General features: G+C 43.3%; 3 protein-coding genes across 4 annotated transcripts in view; 1 reads left to right on the top strand and 2 right to left on the bottom strand.

The window, feature by feature from the left end:
* LOC138971000 (myelin regulatory factor-like) overlaps window positions 1-17,760 on the bottom strand; it is a 333,475-nt gene that overhangs the window by 208,647 nt on the left and 107,068 nt on the right. The window lies entirely within an intron of this gene.
* Window positions 2,680-5,246, top strand: LOC138971961 (uncharacterized). The gene is made up of 3 exons (XM_070344806.1): window positions 2,680-2,698; window positions 3,414-3,563; window positions 4,003-5,246. Exons 1-3 carry the CDS (start codon window positions 2,680-2,682, stop codon window positions 5,127-5,129), a joined length of 1,296 nt encoding a protein of 431 aa, XP_070200907.1. The 3' UTR covers window positions 5,130-5,246.
* On the bottom strand, window positions 5,994-8,024 carry LOC138971960 (uncharacterized). Its single transcript, XM_070344805.1, has 2 exons — window positions 7,821-8,024; window positions 5,994-7,388 (listed from the first exon to the last, which is right to left on the bottom strand). The coding sequence occupies exons 1-2, from the start codon at window positions 7,914-7,916 to the stop codon at window positions 5,994-5,996; spliced, it is 1,491 nt and encodes a 496-aa protein (XP_070200906.1). The 5' UTR covers window positions 7,917-8,024.

Here is a 17,760-nt window from a genome sequence, read left to right as displayed (position 1 = left end):
CGAATAACTAAGATTCTACTTTGGATATGTACACACATCAACAATCAAAGGATCACTCCTTAACAAGAATGAAAGAAGAACAAGAAGGACACAAACACAGTTACTTTAAAATGCACCCTCCCCCCACCACACACAGAGACCCACACATACAACCACAAACACGAATACTGGCATGAATTGATTTAATAAAAAGATTCCTATTCCGGACAGGAAACAGTATGTTGATTCTTATTCTTGGTCTCATCTAACTTTACAGCCGTGGCCGATTCGCAGCAGTGAGCAGAATAGGGAAGGATAATGCCTGTAAATACGTTTGTTTGTTTGTTTGTTTAACGCCCAGCCGACCACGAAGGGCCATATATCAGGGCGGTGCTGCTTTGACATATAACGTGCGCCACACACAAGACAGAAGTCGCAGCACAGGCTTCATGTCTCACCCAGTCACATTATTCTGACACCGGACCAACCCCCAGTCCTAGCACTAACCCCATAATGCCAGACGCCAGGCGGAGCAGCCACTAGGTTGCCAATTTTAAAGTCTTAGGTATGACCCGGCCGGGGTTCGAACCCACGACCTCCCGATCTCGGGGCGGACGCCTTACCACTAGGCCAACCGTGCCTGTAAATACGTACCTGACCGAGTGGTAAGTGCGCACAATTCAACCCCCCGGCTAAAATACAACCATTAATCAATGAGACATAATCAATCAAATGTTTCTTACTTTGGGCACGACATTTCAGACAGCGAGTGATAAATAAACATTGCAACTTTTACTTTTCGTATTGTTTCAATCACCCCCGGAGTGCATCCTGTGTCCACAGGAATATACAAAAGGCATTTATCAACTCCAAATTTGTTCAGTGGCTTTACAACCAAGCAAAAGGTGTACTTCGTCTTTATAAAAACATTGCTCACAAAAAGGGCATGAAAAGTCAGTATTTGTGTCTAGAGTACTTCTTCTTCTTCAGCGTTCCAGAATTTTTCTAGTTACGTGTGAGCTCGTTTGCCCATTTCAGCTTCACTCCGCTTTCGGTGAGTAGGCATGCTGGGTATTTTCGTGTTTCCATAACCCACCGAACTCCGACATGGATTACAGGATCTTTTCCGTGCGCACTTGGTCTTGTGCTTGCGTGTACACACGAAGGGGGTTAAGTCACTAGCAGGTCTGCACATAAGTTGACCTGGGAGATCGGAAAAATCTCCACTATTAACCCACCAGGCGGCAACGTCCGGGATTCGAACTCACGACCTCCCGATTAGGAGGCCGACGTCTTACCACCACGCCACTGCGCCCGTCTGGAGTACTGAAGCGCAATGTTGTGTACCGTCATATCCGAAACACCTAATCGAAATCTGATGGTGGTCGATTTTAGGGATTGGTTTGGCACACATCCAATAGATGATTGTTCAAATGCAATATTCATGTATGTACGAGCGTATAATACTGAAAACCTTTCACGATCTTACATTCTATCATTCTGCACTAACTTTCAACAAACAGAAACGCGCTCTGTAAATACAAGTGAAACCAGTTCAAAATTCGGCCTCTTTGAGTAATCCATACAAAATCCAAACCAAACATTTGTAAAACAATTAATGCGATCGAAAAACAGACACCCAAAAAATGTTCCATTATCATGTGAATGCAAAAAACATAGTATGGGCTGTTCAAGGCAAATACCATTGGTCATTCTCACGAGTCGTAACCAAAAGAGGACTGTGTTTACTTTGCATTCCAGCCTAATCGGGATGCTTCCAGATTCTCCACTCCATGGTTGTTGGGAGGTTTCAGACATTCAGGAGCTTTCTCAATGCAAACAAATGCGCGTTTTTAATCCAAAGCAACCCATTCAAGGAAGGATGAGTTTCAAGGAAATAGATAAAAATAATAATAATAATGGACGCTTCTCCACAGCTCGAAGCGCTTTACAAGTTCAATTTACAAGTTCAATCAAAATCACAACACGATATATACAACTAATACACTTGTCTCGGATGAAACGGAAAATACTCATCAAAGAGCACATATACATGTTTGCATAAAATACAAAGAATCACATTTTTTCGCAGCTCAGCACAGTGCACAGTCAAAAAACACGCAAACAAACACATACAACAGACACATGCTTACAACAAGCACACATGCACAAAACACACACACACACACACACACACACACACACACACAAACACACACACATACACACACACACACACACACACACATACAACAGACACATGCTTACAACAAGCACACATGCACAAAAACACACACACACACACACACACACACACCGGGGGCCGGGGGCCGGGGGCCGAGGGGGCCGTTTAGGTCTCCTGGTGGGGATCTGGGTGCGTTGCCCCCAGAAGCTGAAGCATTTTGGCCTTGTAAAAATAAATTTAACCCCCTCTGGTAACAGATAAATTGTGCATATTTTTTTTCTTCAAATTTTGTTTGCTTTTGCGAAAATCCACGAAAACGCGGAGATTTTTGGATTGCCTGAATCCTCACGTGACCGTTCCCATATGTCTGAGCTATATTGGAATATAGGCTTAAAGATGACATTAAACATTTAAAAGTGTGTCCGTATCGACCTATCCCGATCTACGTCATCACTTTGTGCGTTGCCGCCCCTGGAGGGTAAACACTGGCGGGTGATGCAGTGTCCACTCTCCGCATGGTTGAAAGCGAGTCGCGTCAGTCTATTCAGTTTCATTTTCTCACCATGACGAACGATTGCTGTGTCAAGCATTGTTCGAAACGAAGTACTAGGGATCTTGGGATCTCTTGCCATAGAATTCCGGCAGTTATATTCAACAATGGCTCCAAAATACGCGAGTTGACAGCCAAAAGGAGAAGGCTTTTGCTCGCCCAAACCAATCGAAAGACGATCACGGACAAAACAGTGAAACCCTGGATACGTGTGTGTTCACGCCACTTTGTGAACGGTAAGCATATTTAAAAGTGTTCAATGGTTCACATACACTTTATTATTGATCTTTCTAGGCAAGTGAGAAATTGCAGCTGCCCATTATCACTGGCAACCTGGCTGAACAAGTCTGCCATTTTTGAGAGCCTTCAGAGTTCAGTGTTGGATGGCTTTTAGTCTATGATAATCTACGGCTTGTGTTCAGTTCTCACATGATACAAATTTCATACCATATGAGATGTAAAGACTGGGACTGTATTTGTTTTTATTTCCTGCATCACATTTACTTGGAAAAAACCCAAAAACAAAAACAACAACTTTGCCCTCCACACCCCCCAAACAGAAAACACCTGTGGAGGGACATGCCCTTCTTCCAGAGGAAAAGATTGGAGTGTTTCACAGTTTGTTTTGTTTATATATAAATTGTACAAGTCAAGTTTTAGTGAAGTTATTATTACATTTTCACTTGATTTTGATGACAGGAAAACCTGCTGAGTTCTACCGAGATGATGCACCCAGCCGGATCCCAACTTTGCACCTTGGCTACAAAAGTAAAAGTGCATCTACTGATGTGGACCGGTTCGAAAGGAAACAGAAGAGACAGCAACAGAGACAAGGACATTACCACAACGGTATGCACTAAATATTACACATAAAACATTTCATTGTTTATCTTTAACATCATTTTTACAGCCACAAAAAAACTTATGTTTTTGAAAAAATCTCGCCTTTCGAAAATGCAATTTTCAACTTTGGCAAATCTGGCATTGTCATGTATGATGTCACTACCTTCGTGTTTAGATTCTTGATGTGGTGCGGGAAATTAAAAAGTAAACACTTTTTAAAGGAAATGCTATTGTTACTATGTCAGTAAGTGCACAGTTTTCAAGGGGACTATGCGCTTAGATACAGTTTCAAGTTTTTTCACAACCAAAAAGAAACGTTTATTTAAACTTGAGTTAAAAACAACCAAAATCATTTCAAAGCTGTATGATCACCTAAACATAGAATTCATTTCAAGTAAACAAAATGTCATGTGTATGTTAACTGTTATGGTTCTTACTTTTGCAGTTCATGCTGATGACAGTGATGACACCACTGACAGTGATGCATCTGTGAGTGATGTTGAAGGGGATGCTGATTATGGGCTTGATGAAGTGGCCTCTGATTTGCAACAAAGTGTGGCACAGGAAGTCCATACTGACTTTACCATCTCTTATCTAGAAGCCATGGAGTCTGAGCTACAGATTCTGAGAACAGAAAACCTTACTCTACGCATGAAACTGAATGCCGCCACCATGTCAGATGACTCTTTTTTTTGTAATGAAGATGGGTCTCGAGATGATGAGAAGGTGAAGTATTACACAGGCCTGCCATCTTTTTTGACTCTTGCTGCTTTGGTGTCATTCCTCACGCCTCACATTTCTAGTGGACCCAGATCGATCACAAGCAAATTTCAACAAGTGCTGATTGTCCTCACTAGACTGAGATTGAATCTGCCTGGACATGTTGTTGCTGATTTGTTTCGTATTTCTGACAATTCAGTGTCACGCATATTTCTCAAGGTACTGGATGTCATGTATGTCAGGATGATGCCACTCATCTCGTGGCCGGACAGAGAAAGTTTGCGAAGAACCATGCCATTTAATTTTAAACCAGATTTTGGCAACAAAGTTACTGTTATCGAGACTCCTTCAAATCTGCTTGCCAGGGCACAAACATGGTCCAGCTACAAACATCACAACACCATCAAGTACCTGATTGGCATAACACCACAAGGAGTTGTGTCATTCATTTCTGAAGGTTGGGGCGGGAGAACCAGTGACAAATGGGTAACTGAAAACAGCACATTTTTGGACAATCTCCTACCAGGTGACCTTGTTTTGGCTGATCGTGGGTTTAATATCAATGATAGTGTTGGACTGATGTGTGCTGAAGTTAGAATACCAGCTTTTATCAAAGGTAAAAAGCAACTATCTGCTTTTGATGTTGAATCAACCCGCAAAATAGCACATGTCCGGATTCATGTTGAAAGGGTGATTGGTAACATCATTCAAAAATATGCCATTATTGATTCTACCATTCCAATCACTATGTTGACTTGTGCCGAAGGTGCAACTACGACCACTTTGGACCAAATTGTCACAGTGTCTTGTGCTCTGGTAACTATTTGTCCATCCGTTGTTCCTTTTGATTAGTAGTTTTGTTCACAGTAACTTTGTACTAATTGTAGTGATGTGCATTTGTTTTCTTCTCTGAATGTTTTTGTGGTAAAGCAATTCTCATTGAAAATAAAATGGTGACTTTGCAAGTCTGGTGACAACATTATTGTGCATTCTGTCCATATATTTCAAAGTGTTTGTGCAGAACTTAGTTCTCTCTCTCTCTGAAGCAAGAAAAAGCGAAAAACAAGAAGTTTAAGGTGGCTTTCTAATTTACGCATCAACAATCATAAACAAACAACATAGATGCATGAAACTAGCTTTATTGCTTAACCAAAACAAAACGGCAACACTGCTTTCTTTCAAAAACTCATGAAACCAAAATGGCACTTTTGCAGCCATATACATGTATGTCATAGTGCAAAACAATAAACAAGAAAAATCAGCATAACGCAAACCAAAAAATAGGCATACATTTCTTTTTTGTGTGAAAATACACAAAATCAAATGCAACTTTCTTACAAGGAGTCATGTCGTAGTGCAACACATTCAGTAAACAGCCATGAGACAAACCATAAAAATTAATGGTGAAGTCATGTGCTTCTGCTACAATGCTAGTAATTCACAATATTACATGCTTACCAAAGAAGAAGAAAAAATAATTAGTAAGCATATTAACCCTTACACTGGTGCAATTATGTAACACATGTTACATAGCCACTGGTGAATTAACAGAGAGAGAAACGGTCATATAGGTTTTCGCATCCATGGGAGGTAATCGGAACCGACCAAACAGACTGAGCCAGTAGCGCGTCATATGTCGTGACAACCAGGTGACAGTATACGTAAAGTAGCGCGACAACCAGCCTAAGGATTAACTGAACTCCAAAAGTCCAACACCTATAACCGTTGTTGACTCAACACTTTGGGTTTAGATTTGCCTGTGCGCCTGAACTCGGGCAACTGCCTACAGTCTGGACAGTACCATTGGCCTTTTGGTGCGCTTTTGATTCCAACACAGAAGAAATGGAACCACTCAAGCTTGCAATTCTCATTGTCGCATGCAACCATTGCATCTTCTTCTTCCCCTCTCTTACAGTAGCAAAACAGTTTGACAGGGCTGCCAGAACATGTTAGTTGTGCTGCACTTCCCTTGGTTGGCGACAGAGGCAGAGGACATGCTGACTGTGTGTTGGTGGCTGTTGGTGGCTGTGGCCTTGCACGTGAAAACACTTTCCCCACAAGTTCTGGCAAGATTGCCACCTGGTACACATGGGCAAGCTTTTCCAGGGCATCTTGCATGAACTCTGGGTCATATTCCACCTTGACCACCGCAAGATCCTTTGGCGTCCACACAACAAAGTCACAAAACTCAGTCTTGGTAACAGACATCTGAAGCTGCACTTGTGTGTAGTATTCATGCTTCTCCTTCAAGCTCAGTACCCTGTCTCTTTTCTCCAAATAGAATTTGGGATCTTCCAAACATTCTGAAAGTGTACAGGAAGCCTTGGAAGCAGGGCATTTCACCTCAACGCATCCCCGGCCACAGCAGCTGCAGTATCGCACACCGTCTGGTGAGGTACCCAAGAAGGGGAACTGGGCATGAATAAAGAGTCCACACTTGTCCATTTGAAAATGCTTGTGCTGTTTTGAAGCCATTTCTTCATATTCGGACAAGGCGATGTGTTCTTTTTCAATGCCCCACTGCATAGAAGCAGTCTCTTTTCTTGGGCCCTTGGGTCGGCAGACCAGGCTGATGAGACTCATTGAAGGCTTTGCTGGATTGGTGTGGAGTGCTTGGTGCGCCCGTGATGCAGTAATACGCCCGGTCCTGAGCCTGGCCCGGGTCTTTGAATTCCTTTGCGCTCTGGTTTCTCTTTCGGCGATGATGCATTGCTCTTCAGTTACAGAGATATCCACATTTTCACAATGCTGCAGAACTTCACTGTACGTCCTCTGAACCTGTTCTTCATCTTCTAAATCTCCCAGAAATTTTGGCAGTCTCACTGTTGCTTGTTGGTTTTTGTAGTCCGTCGCATACTCTGGAACAAGAGATAGCACAGCCGGTTTCACACCGGTCTTTGAGAATTGAAATGCTTCAAAAAATGAATTCAGTTCATCCTTAGTTGGAGCAGCCACATTGGTTTGTTTTCTCTTTGCTTTGGTGAGAGTTGGGGTTCCGTTGATAAAGCCATCCAAGCGACGCTTCTTAGTTGCAGCTGACGTAAAGTCGATGTCGGCAGCCTTCCTGTAGACAACATCCTTCGTTGGGGGAACCACCCAGCCAGCAGGCACCTGCAATTGAATGAAAATGTTTAGCATTTTGCTACAAATTTGTTTGAAAGATTGTCATGAAAGTAACAATTTCTCGGTCCTGCAAGGGCTCAAATGGCCTTTCCCACTGCTGTATACACAGCAATTAAGCATTCTACGGGAGGGTGTGATCAAAATCCCACAAAGATGTTAATATATTTAAATTATAACGTAGGTGACTCGCGCGGTTGTCAGTGAACTAGAAAATTCTTCAACTTTTAGGCATTTTAAATTATATTAAATGTTTAAAAAAAATGGAGCAGCTCAAAAGTTATTGCACAGAATGTGAACCAAAAAAATCTTTCCGCGTGTTTTCATTTCTGTAATGCTTCACTGTTTGCACAATGTGCAAAAACTTTTAAAAAAAATAGAAGAAAATATCAAAATAACAGAGCTACAAAAGTGAAAACCCACCTGTGTTGGTGTCTGGCTGTCACGAATTCGAACAGATGCATATACAGTGAACAACACTGCCGCGATGTGGCTACAAGACTCCGCAATCCCTGCCATGCAGTTGCAGTGTGCAGTGAGAACAGTCCCATCTTGCTCGATGATCACCCATGGCTTCAACGGCTTCTCACACAGGCTCTGGGAATGGAACACCTGCAAGCAAAAACAACAATGTAAATAATCTATAATAAATCTAGTACTTGAACATTTATCGCCAACACTGTTGCACACATAGTGAGTCACAGTGCAAAAAAACCCACCAAATGAAACCTTCAGCATCAAAGCATGTACATCACATACTGTCAGTGTGCCAAAACCGAACCATGTCATCCAAACAAATACACAGCAATGCCAACCTGGTGTCTTCATAAATCTACTTCTCATACTCAGAGTACACAGCGCTCAAATTTGTCAAGACTCAAAAAGAGTCAAATCAGTCAAAAGGAGAAATCATGCTTGAGAATGTATGTCACATAAGACAGTCACAAAAACACCCCAAATGAACACTGACTTTATGCACACTTTTATTTAATTTCATGATAATGCAAGATTTTACAGTACACTATGACAAAACCTGCTGAAGTGAAGATGGCACAATGCCTTCCCAAAGGTGTAGGCTAAAGTAAAAAGTGGGCCTACTGTGTTGTGTGTTACTGTTTCAGTGTTTGTGCTTACCTCAGCAGTGATGATGGTGTTGTCACAGCCTCTGGGTTTGTGGGCGAACAGTTTTTCACCCATCCTGATGTCTGCTGGTTGTGTGCACCAAGTTGTTTATTCGCTTTAAATGATTTCCTTGTATAATAGCTCGTGCGATGCACCAAATAGTCGGAAATGTCGTCTTGGGCAACAGGAGGAAAAAGACCGACATCGTCACTCCACTGACCATTTTCATACGGATCTAGGCCGCCAACCGCGCTCAATTTCGATTCATATCGCTTTCTGGATACAGAATCTAAAGTATCTACATACTTTTCTTGCGGTTTGACACCGGGTTTTGACATGTTCAAGCGAAAGATTGACAGAAACCACCACTCTCTTTATCATTCGTGTAGACTCGCAAAGTCGCTTTGCCCTCCAGCGTACTACGTCATCAGAACCGGGGGAGCGGAAAGTACACAAACGGGAAACCTCGATTGCGTAATGTCGTCAAGTTTCCGCATAATTCTAAAAAGAATCAATGATTGTAAGCTAATGGACGTTTTCCGATTGTAAATGGGTCAGTTTTATATACGCCCTGTTGGGAAGTTGTATTTCTTGAGAGTGAGACAAGATGAAAACAAACAACAAGTAGCGTAAAGCGAAATAACAACATTTAGTCAAGCTGTCGAACTCACAGAATGAAACTGAACGCACTGCATTTTTTCACCAAGACCGCATACTCGTAGTTTCGTCAGTCCATCGCTCGTGGCAAAGGCAGTGACATCGACAAGCCAGAATAGTGCGGTAATGGTCGCACTGAGTAGGATAACACGCTTTTCTGTATTTCTATTCTTGTTAGCGTACGGGGTTTGTTTTTAATCCAAACATATCATATCTATATGTTTTTGGAATCAGGGACCAACAAGGAATAAGATGAAATTGTTTCGAAATCGATTTCGGACAATTAATTATAATCATAATTTTCATATTTTTAATTTTCAGAGCTTGTTTGTAATCCAAATATAGCATATGTATATGTTTTTGGAATCAGAAAATGACGAACAATAAGATGAAATTGTTTTTGAATCGTTTAAAAAAAATGTTAATGACAAGTTTCCGATTTTTAATGACCAAATTCATTAATTATTTGTTAATCCACCAAGCTGAAATGCAATACCAAAGTCCGGCCTTTGTCGAATATTGCTTGGCCAAAATTTAAATCAATTTGATTGAAAAATGAGGGTGTGACAGTGCTGCCTCAACTTTTACAAAAAGCCGGATATGACGTGATCAAAGACATTTATCGAAAAAAATTAAAAAAAGGTCCGGGCATATCATTCCTAGAAACTCTCATGTCAAATTTCATAAAGATCGGTCCAGTAGTTTAATCAGAATCGCTCTACACCGCACACACACAGATACACAGACACACACACACACACACACACACACACACACACACACACACACACACACACACACACATACATACACCACGACCCTCGTCTCGATTCCCCCCTCTACGTTAAAACATTTAGTCAAAACTTGACTAAATGTAAAAAGACAAAATATATATATATGCACATGGTTTGGGTTTTTTTTTCTGCGCTGAATTAACTTTGATCTTCTCATTTGACACTGCGGGTGATTGGCATATTCCGTGAACCAATCTTCTCCTCGACACACATTTCCTTTACCAGAGTAGAATTCATACTGAAAATGCAAAATAATCAATAACACCGAGAGGTGAATTTCAACAACAAAGAAATAAACTCATTGATTTGCCGGCATGTCTGGCGTGTTAAACCTGCATTATAAGATCAGAGAACAACCATGGAGAGCCTCCGGCGTACAGCAGCCTTCATCAGGGCCTCCGGAGTTGCTGTCTGAGCGAACGACGAAGAAGAAGAAGAAGATCAGAGAACTATCGCAGAATATCCACAACTCAAGGGAATTAAGCAGGACAGAACATACAATGCTGAAAGTCATGAAAATTTAAGAACCAATGTTAAACAACAAAGGAGGTGATCCAGCGTAAGTATGTACACGGGGAAACCAAGCCTATTTCAAAAGGGACAGCATGATAAACAGAGAGAAAAACAAGTCGCGTGAAGCGATATAAAGACATTCAGTCAAGATCAACACCACAAACCAATCATCGCCGAGACTACATTCAGATAGTCTCGGCTAACCATACCGAAGACCGAGACGGGTCACGCTCTCCCCTGCGAAGCACGCGTCCGTAGTACTTACTGAACCTATTTCCTTTCATTCTGAGCATATTTTTAGAGTAAGCATGACATATCTATATATTTTTGAATTCAGGAGAAGATGAGAAATACAATGCAATCAATTTTAAATCTGTTTGCGAAAAATCGATTTTAACGACAACTTTAATGAGCAAACTCATGAATTAATTTGTAAGTCTCCAAGCTGAAATGCAATACCAAAGTCCGGGCTTCGTCGAAGATTACTTGACCAAAATGTCAACCAATTTGGTTGAAAAATGAGAGCGTGACAGTGCTGCCTCAACTTTCACAAAAAGCCGGATATGACGTCATCAAAGACATTTATAACAAAAATGAAAAAAACGTGTGGGGATATTATACTCGGGAACTCTCATGTAAAGTTTCATGAAGATCGCGATCGGTCCGGTAGTTTTCTTTGATTCGCTGTACACACACACACACACACACACACACACACACACACACACACACACACACACACACACACACACACACACCCATACATACATACATACGCCACAACCCTCATCTCGATTCCCCCTCTATGTTAAAACATTTAGTCAAAACTTGACTAAATGTAACAAGTCGCGTAAGGCGAAAATACAACATTTAGTCAAGTAGCTGTCGAACTCACAGAATGAAACTGAACGCAATGCAACGCAGCAAGACCGTATACTCGTAGCATCGTCAGTCCACCGCGCACGGCAAAGGCAGTGAAGTTGACAAGAAGAGCGGGGTAGTACTTGCGCTGAGAAGGATAGCACGCTTTTCTGTACCACTCTTCGTTTTAACTTTCTGAGCGTGTTTTTAATCCAAACATATCATATCTATATGTTTTTGGAATCAGGAACCGACAAGGAATAAGATGAAAATGTTTTTAAATGGATTTGGACATTTTAATTTTGATAATAATTTTTATATTTTTAATTTTCAGAGCTTGTTTGTAATCTATATATAACATATGTATATGTTTTTGGAATCAGAAAATGATGGGGAATAAGATGAACGTAAATTTGGATCGATTTATAAAAAAAAAAATTTTTTTTTACAATTTTCAGATTTTTAATGACCAAAGTCATTAATTAATTTTTAAGCCACCAAGCTGAAATGCAATACCGAAGTCCGGGCTTTGTCGAAGATTACTTGACCAAAATTTCAACCAATTTGGTTGAAAAATGAGAGCGTGACAGTGCCGCCTCAACTTTCACGAAAAGCCGGGTATGACGTCATAAAAGACATTAATCGAAAAAATGAAAAAAAAACGTCTGGGGATTTCATACCCAGGAACTCTCATGTCAAATTTCATAAAGATCGGTCCAGTAGTTTAGTCTGAATCGCTCTACACAGACACACAGACACACAGACACACATACACCACGACCCTCGTCTCGATTCCCCCCTCTACGTTAAAACTTGACTAAATGTAACAAGTCGCGTAAGGCGAAAATACAACATTTAGTCAAGTAGCTGTCGAACTCACAGAATGAAACTGAACGCAACGCAACGCAGCAAGACCGTATACTCGTAGCATCGTCACTCCACCGCCCGTGGCAAAGGCAGTGCCAGTGGAATTGACAAGAAGAGCGGGGTATTCGTTGCGCTGAGAAGGATAGCACGCTTTTCTGTACCTCTCTTCGTTTTAACTTTCTGAGCGTGTTTTTAATCCAAACATATCATATCTATATGTTTTTGGAATCAGGAACCGACAAGGAATAAGATGAAAGTGTTTCTAAATAGATTTAAAAAAAAAACAATTTTGATAATAATGTTTATATATTTAATTTTCAGAGCTTGTTGTTAATCCAAATATAACATATTTATATGTTTTTGGAATCAGAAAATAATGAAGAATAAGATGAACGTAAATTTGGATCGTTTTATATAAAACATATTTTTTATTTTCCGATTTTTAATGACCAAAGTCATTGATTAATTTTTAAGCCACCAAGCTGAAATGCGATACCAAAGTCCGGGCTATGTCGAAGATTACTTGACCAAAATTTCAACCAATTTGGTTAAAAAATGAGGGCGTGACAGTGCCGCCTCAACTTTCACGAAAAGCCGGATATGACGTCATAAAAGACATTTATCGAAAAAATGAAAAAAACATCTGAGGATATCATACCCAGGAACTCTCATGTCAAATTTCATAAAGATCGGTCCAGTAGTTTAGTCTGAATCGCTCTACACACACACACAGACACACATACACCACGACCCTCGCCTCGATTCCCCCTCTACGTTAAAACATTTAGTCAAAACTTGACTAAATGTAAAAACGCACACACACACGGGTGACCCAGTGCAAAGTCGGCTTCGGGAGCCAAGAATCGATGTGGAGTATAACAATCGGCAGTAAAGGCATTTTGAACAAAAATGATCACAGTAGGTCATGATTGTGTAGGTGATAATGTATTTCGGTAGAAGCCGGGAAGTCAGCCATGCTGTTAATTAAACGCATTAAAACAGAGATGAACAAAGTAGATCATGTGTACGAAATGGTTACTCAGGTACAAAAAAGTCAGCCACGGCATCAAAGGCAGTAAAACAGAGATGAACTAACCACGCCATTTGTACGCGATGATTCATTCAGGCAGAAGAAATTCAACCGTGGTAGTGACGGCAGCACGTGATGTATTCGTGATGACACATTCAGGTAGAAGTAATTCAACGTGGCAGTAACGTCATTTAACCACGTCATACGTACGTGATGACGCATTTAGGTTGAAACTCATGTGCAATACATAAGAGAGGCAGCATGCTTCAGATAACGGCTATTAACATTTGTTTTCGGTTTGAATGCTTGACTAGTACCCCACCGTACGGAACTGTCTTTGGAATGTTAACAGAAATTGATCTGATTTTGTTTAACTGAACCATGAGCTCGTTATAATCATAAACCCAAAATATTTCTGTTGTCACATCTTTATTTCCACAAACTTTTATTTTTAATAGGCTATAATATAATGAAAGCTATCTTTCTTTGTTCTCAATGTTTTTTTAATAGCCTCGGCATGGATGGAACACACCGGAAGTTGCTACGTGGTGCATGAGACCACCACGTCGAAAGACGCAGCGGAAGTGACGTGTGCATCGCTAGGTGGCGCTTTAACGGAAATAGAGTCGCTGGGAGAATTCGTGGCGGTCAATGATGTGCTACAGGGATTGAAAGACGACATGTGGGTTGGACTGCAAAACAATGACAATTCTGGTGTGTATTTAAAAACGTTGTTAATCTTCTCATGGGGGGAGAGAGAGAGAGAGAGAGAGAGAGAGAGAGAGAGAGAGAGAGAGAGAGAGAGAGAGAGAGAGAGAGAGAGAGAGAGAGAACTCAGAACTCAGAACTCAGAACTTTATTACATAAGGATAAAGGTTTTAGGCTTAGCCTAATCTTCCAACCTGTCCTTGGAACATATACAGAGAATAATTGTAAACGAAAGCAAAGACTGCGCACATACACACACACACATCCACACCCACGTATACACACACACATGCACACATAAACACACACACACACACACACACACACACACATGCACACACACACATGCACACACACACACATGTGTGTAGGTGGTTTTACCGACAAATGGGGACGATTGTCACTGGAGAGCAGTCAAATGGGGACGCTTCCGACAAACGGGGACGTCCCCATTTGTCGGCCCGTGCGACCCCATTTGACTGGATTTGAGCAGATTGAGCGACCCCATTTGACTGCTTCCTAGCATCCCTGTGGACAAACGGACTGGATTTTCACACAGATTCATACACATATTTTAGCTCTGCACTTTGTGGTCTGCTCAACTAAACCATGTGATTTTTATTATGTGACTTCAAATGACTTTACAGTAACTGCTTTCATCAGAATTCAGTTTCTATTCAAATGCAGTCAAACTAAAACATTTATTTGAATTAAAAAAAAAGTTATTGCATTTAATATATTTTATTAAGAGTATTTTGAAAGAGTTCTGATTATTTGATCACGGTTTTTTTTTGTATTAAAACAAAAACAAACACAGAAACATATACATTCCTGTAAAAAAAAAATGATTACAATTATTTTGTTATGAGATTTATTTTAGGTTAATTCGAAGTGTTGTGTCTCATTATTACATCTTTTTTGTCGTGTTTATTGCAATTTTTATTTATTTTATTCATGTAACCCTAGTTTTTTTTAAAAATAAATATTAACTTGACTTGACTTATTGCGAAGTATGAACCGCGTAGAGGGAGCAAAGGAGGGAGGGAGAGAGAGAGGTACGGAGGAAGGGAGGGAGAGAGAAAGGTACGGAGGAAGGGAGGGAGAGAGAGAGGTACGGATGAAGGGAGGGAGAGAGAGAGGTACGGAGGAAGGGAAAGAGAGAGGTACGGAGAAAGAGAGGGAGAAAGAGATAGAGGGAGCAAATGAGGGAGGGAGAGAGAGATGTATGGCGGAAGGGAGACAGAGAGAGGGGGCAAAGAAGGGAGGGAGAGAGAGAGGTACGGAGGAAGGGAGAGAGAGAGAGAGGGAGCAAAGGAGGGAGGGAGATAGAGAGGTATGGAGGAAGGGAGAGAGAGGCAGCAAAGGAGGGAGGGAGAGAGAGAGAGGTACGGAGGGAGGGAGAGAGAGAGGGAGCACAGGAGAGACAGATGGAGAGAGAGGTAAGGAGGGAGGGAGAGAGAGATGGAGCAAAGAAGGGAGGGAGAGAGAGAGTTACGGAGGGAGGAAGAGAGAGAGAGGGAGCAAAGGAGGGAGGGAGAGAGAGAGAGCAAAGGAGGGAGGGAGAGTGAGAGGTACAGAGGAAGGAAGGGAGCGAGAGAGGTACAGAGGAAGAGAGGGAGAGAGAGAGAGAGGGAGCAAAGGAGGGAGGGAGAGAGATAGGTAAGGAGGGAGGGAGAGAGAGAGGGAGCAAAAGAGGGAGGGAGAGAGAGAGGTACGGAGGAAGGGAGAGAGAGAGGGAGCAAAAGAGGGAGGGAGAGAGAGAGGAACGGAGGAAGGGAGAGAGAGAGAGGGAGCAAAAGAGGGAGGGAGAGAGAGAGAGAGGTACCAAGGAAGGGAGAAAGAGAGAGGGAGCAAAGGAGGGAGGGAGAGAGAGAGGTAAGGAGGGAGAGAGAGAGGGAGAAAAGGAGGGAGGGAGAGAGAGAGGTACGGAGGAAGGGAGGGAGAGAGAGAGAGGGAGCACAGGAGGGAGTGAGAGAGAGAGGTAGGGAGGGAGAGAGAGAGACAGAGGGAGCAAAGGAGGGAGGGAGAGAGAAAGGTAAGGAGGGTGGGAGAAAGAGAGGGAGCAAAGGAGGGAGGGAGAGAGAGAGATACGGACGGAGGGAGAAAGAGAGAGGAAGCAAAGGAGGGAGGGAGAGAGAGAGAGGTAAGGAGGGAGAGAGAGAGGGAACAAAGGAGGGAGGGAGAGAGAGAGATACGGAGGAAGGGAGGGAGAGAGAAAGGTACGGAGGAAGGGAGGGAGAGAGAGAGGTAGAGAGTAAGGGAGGGAGAGAGAGAGGTAAGGATAAAGAGAGGGAGAGAGGGAGGTACGCAGAAAGAGAGTGAGAGATAGAGGGAGCAAAGGAGGGAGGGAGAGAGAGAGGTATGGAGGAAGGGAGAGAGAGAGAGAGGGGGCAAAGATGGAGGGAGAGAGAGAGAGGTACGGAGGAAGGGAGAGAGAGAGAGGGAGCAAATGAGGGAGGGAGATAGAGAGGTATGGAGGAAAGGAGAGAGAGGGAGCAAAGGAGGGAGGGAGAGAGAGGGAGCACAGGAGGGAGGGAAAGAGATAGGTATGGACGAAGGGAGAGAGAGAGGGAGCAAAGGAGGGAGGGAGGGAGAGGGGTACGGAGGAAGGGAGAGAGAGAGGGAGAAAAGGAGAGAGGGAGAGAAAGGTACGGAGGAAGGAAGAGAGAGAGAGAGAGAGAGGGAGCAAAGGAAGGGAGGGAGAGAGAGAGATACGGAGGAAAGGAGGGAGAGAGAGAGGTACGGAGGAAGGGAGGGAGAGAGAGAGGTACGGAGAAAGGGAGGGAGAGAGAGAGAGGGAGCAAAGGAGGGAGGGAGAGAGAGGTACGGAGGAAGGGAGGGAGAGAGAGGGAGCAAAAAAGGGAGGGAGAGGGAGAGGTACGGAGGAAGGGAGGGAGAGAGAGGTACGGAGAAAGGGAGGGAGAGAGGTACGGAGGAAGGGAGAGAGAGAGAGAGAGGGAGCAAAGGAGGGAGGGTGAGAGAGAGGTATGGAGAAAGGGAGGGAGAGAGGTACGGAGGAAGGGAGGGAGAGAGAGAGGGAGCAAAGGAAGGAGGGAAAGAGAGAGGTACGGAGGAAGGGGGGGGGAGAGAGAGGTACGAAGGAAGGGAGGGAGAGAGACAGGTACGGAGGAAGGGAAGGAGAGAAAGAGGTACGCAGAAACGGGGGGAGAGAGAGAGAGGGAGCAAAGGAGGGAGGGAGAGAGAGGGAGCAAAGGAGGGAGGGAGAAAGAAAGGTACGGAGGAAGGGAGAGAGAGAGAGGGAGCAAAGGAGGGAGGGAGAGAGAGAGGTACGGAGGAAGGGAGAGGGAGAGAGGGAGCAAAGGAGGGAGGGAGAGAAAGGGGTAAGGAGGAAGGGAGAGAGAGAGATGGAGCAAATGAGGGAGGGAGAGAGAGAGACGGAGGGAGGGAGAGAGAGAGGGAGCAAAGGAGAGAGGGAGAGAAAGGTACGGAGGACGGAAGAGAGAGAGAGGGAGGAAAGGAGGGAGGGAGAGAGAGGTATGGAGGAAGGGAGAGAGAAAGAGAGGGAGCAAAGGAGGGAGGGAGAGAGAGAGATACGGAGGAAGGGAGGGAGAGAGAGAGGGGTATGGAGGAAGGGAGGGAGAGAGAGAGGTACGGATAAAGGGGGGGCGAGAGAGAGAGGGAGCAAAGGAGGGAGAGATAGAGAGAGGTACGGAGGAAGGGAGGGACAGAGAGGGAGCAAAGGAGGGAGGGAGAGAAAGGTATGGAGGAAGGGAGAGAGAGAGAGGTACGGAGGAAGGGAGAGAGAGAAAGGGAGCAAAGGAGGAAGGGGGAGAGAGGGAGCAAAGGAAGG

Source organism: Littorina saxatilis, linkage group LG7, assembly GCF_037325665.1.
Source record: "Littorina saxatilis isolate snail1 linkage group LG7, US_GU_Lsax_2.0, whole genome shotgun sequence".
NCBI lineage: Eukaryota > Metazoa > Mollusca > Gastropoda > Littorinimorpha > Littorinidae > Littorina > Littorina saxatilis.
Note: the sequence above shows the minus strand (reverse complement) of the source record. Positions and strands in the feature narration are given on the sequence as shown.

Bases quoted from the DNA above. Each gene is read 5' to 3' on its own strand.
- LOC138971961 (XM_070344806.1), top strand. The intron at 3,564-4,002 runs GTATGCACTAAA...TTACTTTTGCAG, and splicing joins ACAAGGACATTACCACAACG to TTCATGCTGATGACAGTGAT.
- LOC138971960 (XM_070344805.1), bottom strand. From the start codon at position 7,916: ATGGCAGGGATTGCGGAGTCTTGTAGCCACATCGCGGCAGTGTTGTTC. The intron at 7,389-7,820 runs GTGGGTTTTCAC...ATTCAATTGCAG, and splicing joins ACAGCCAGACACCAACACAG to GTGCCTGCTGGCTGGGTGGT.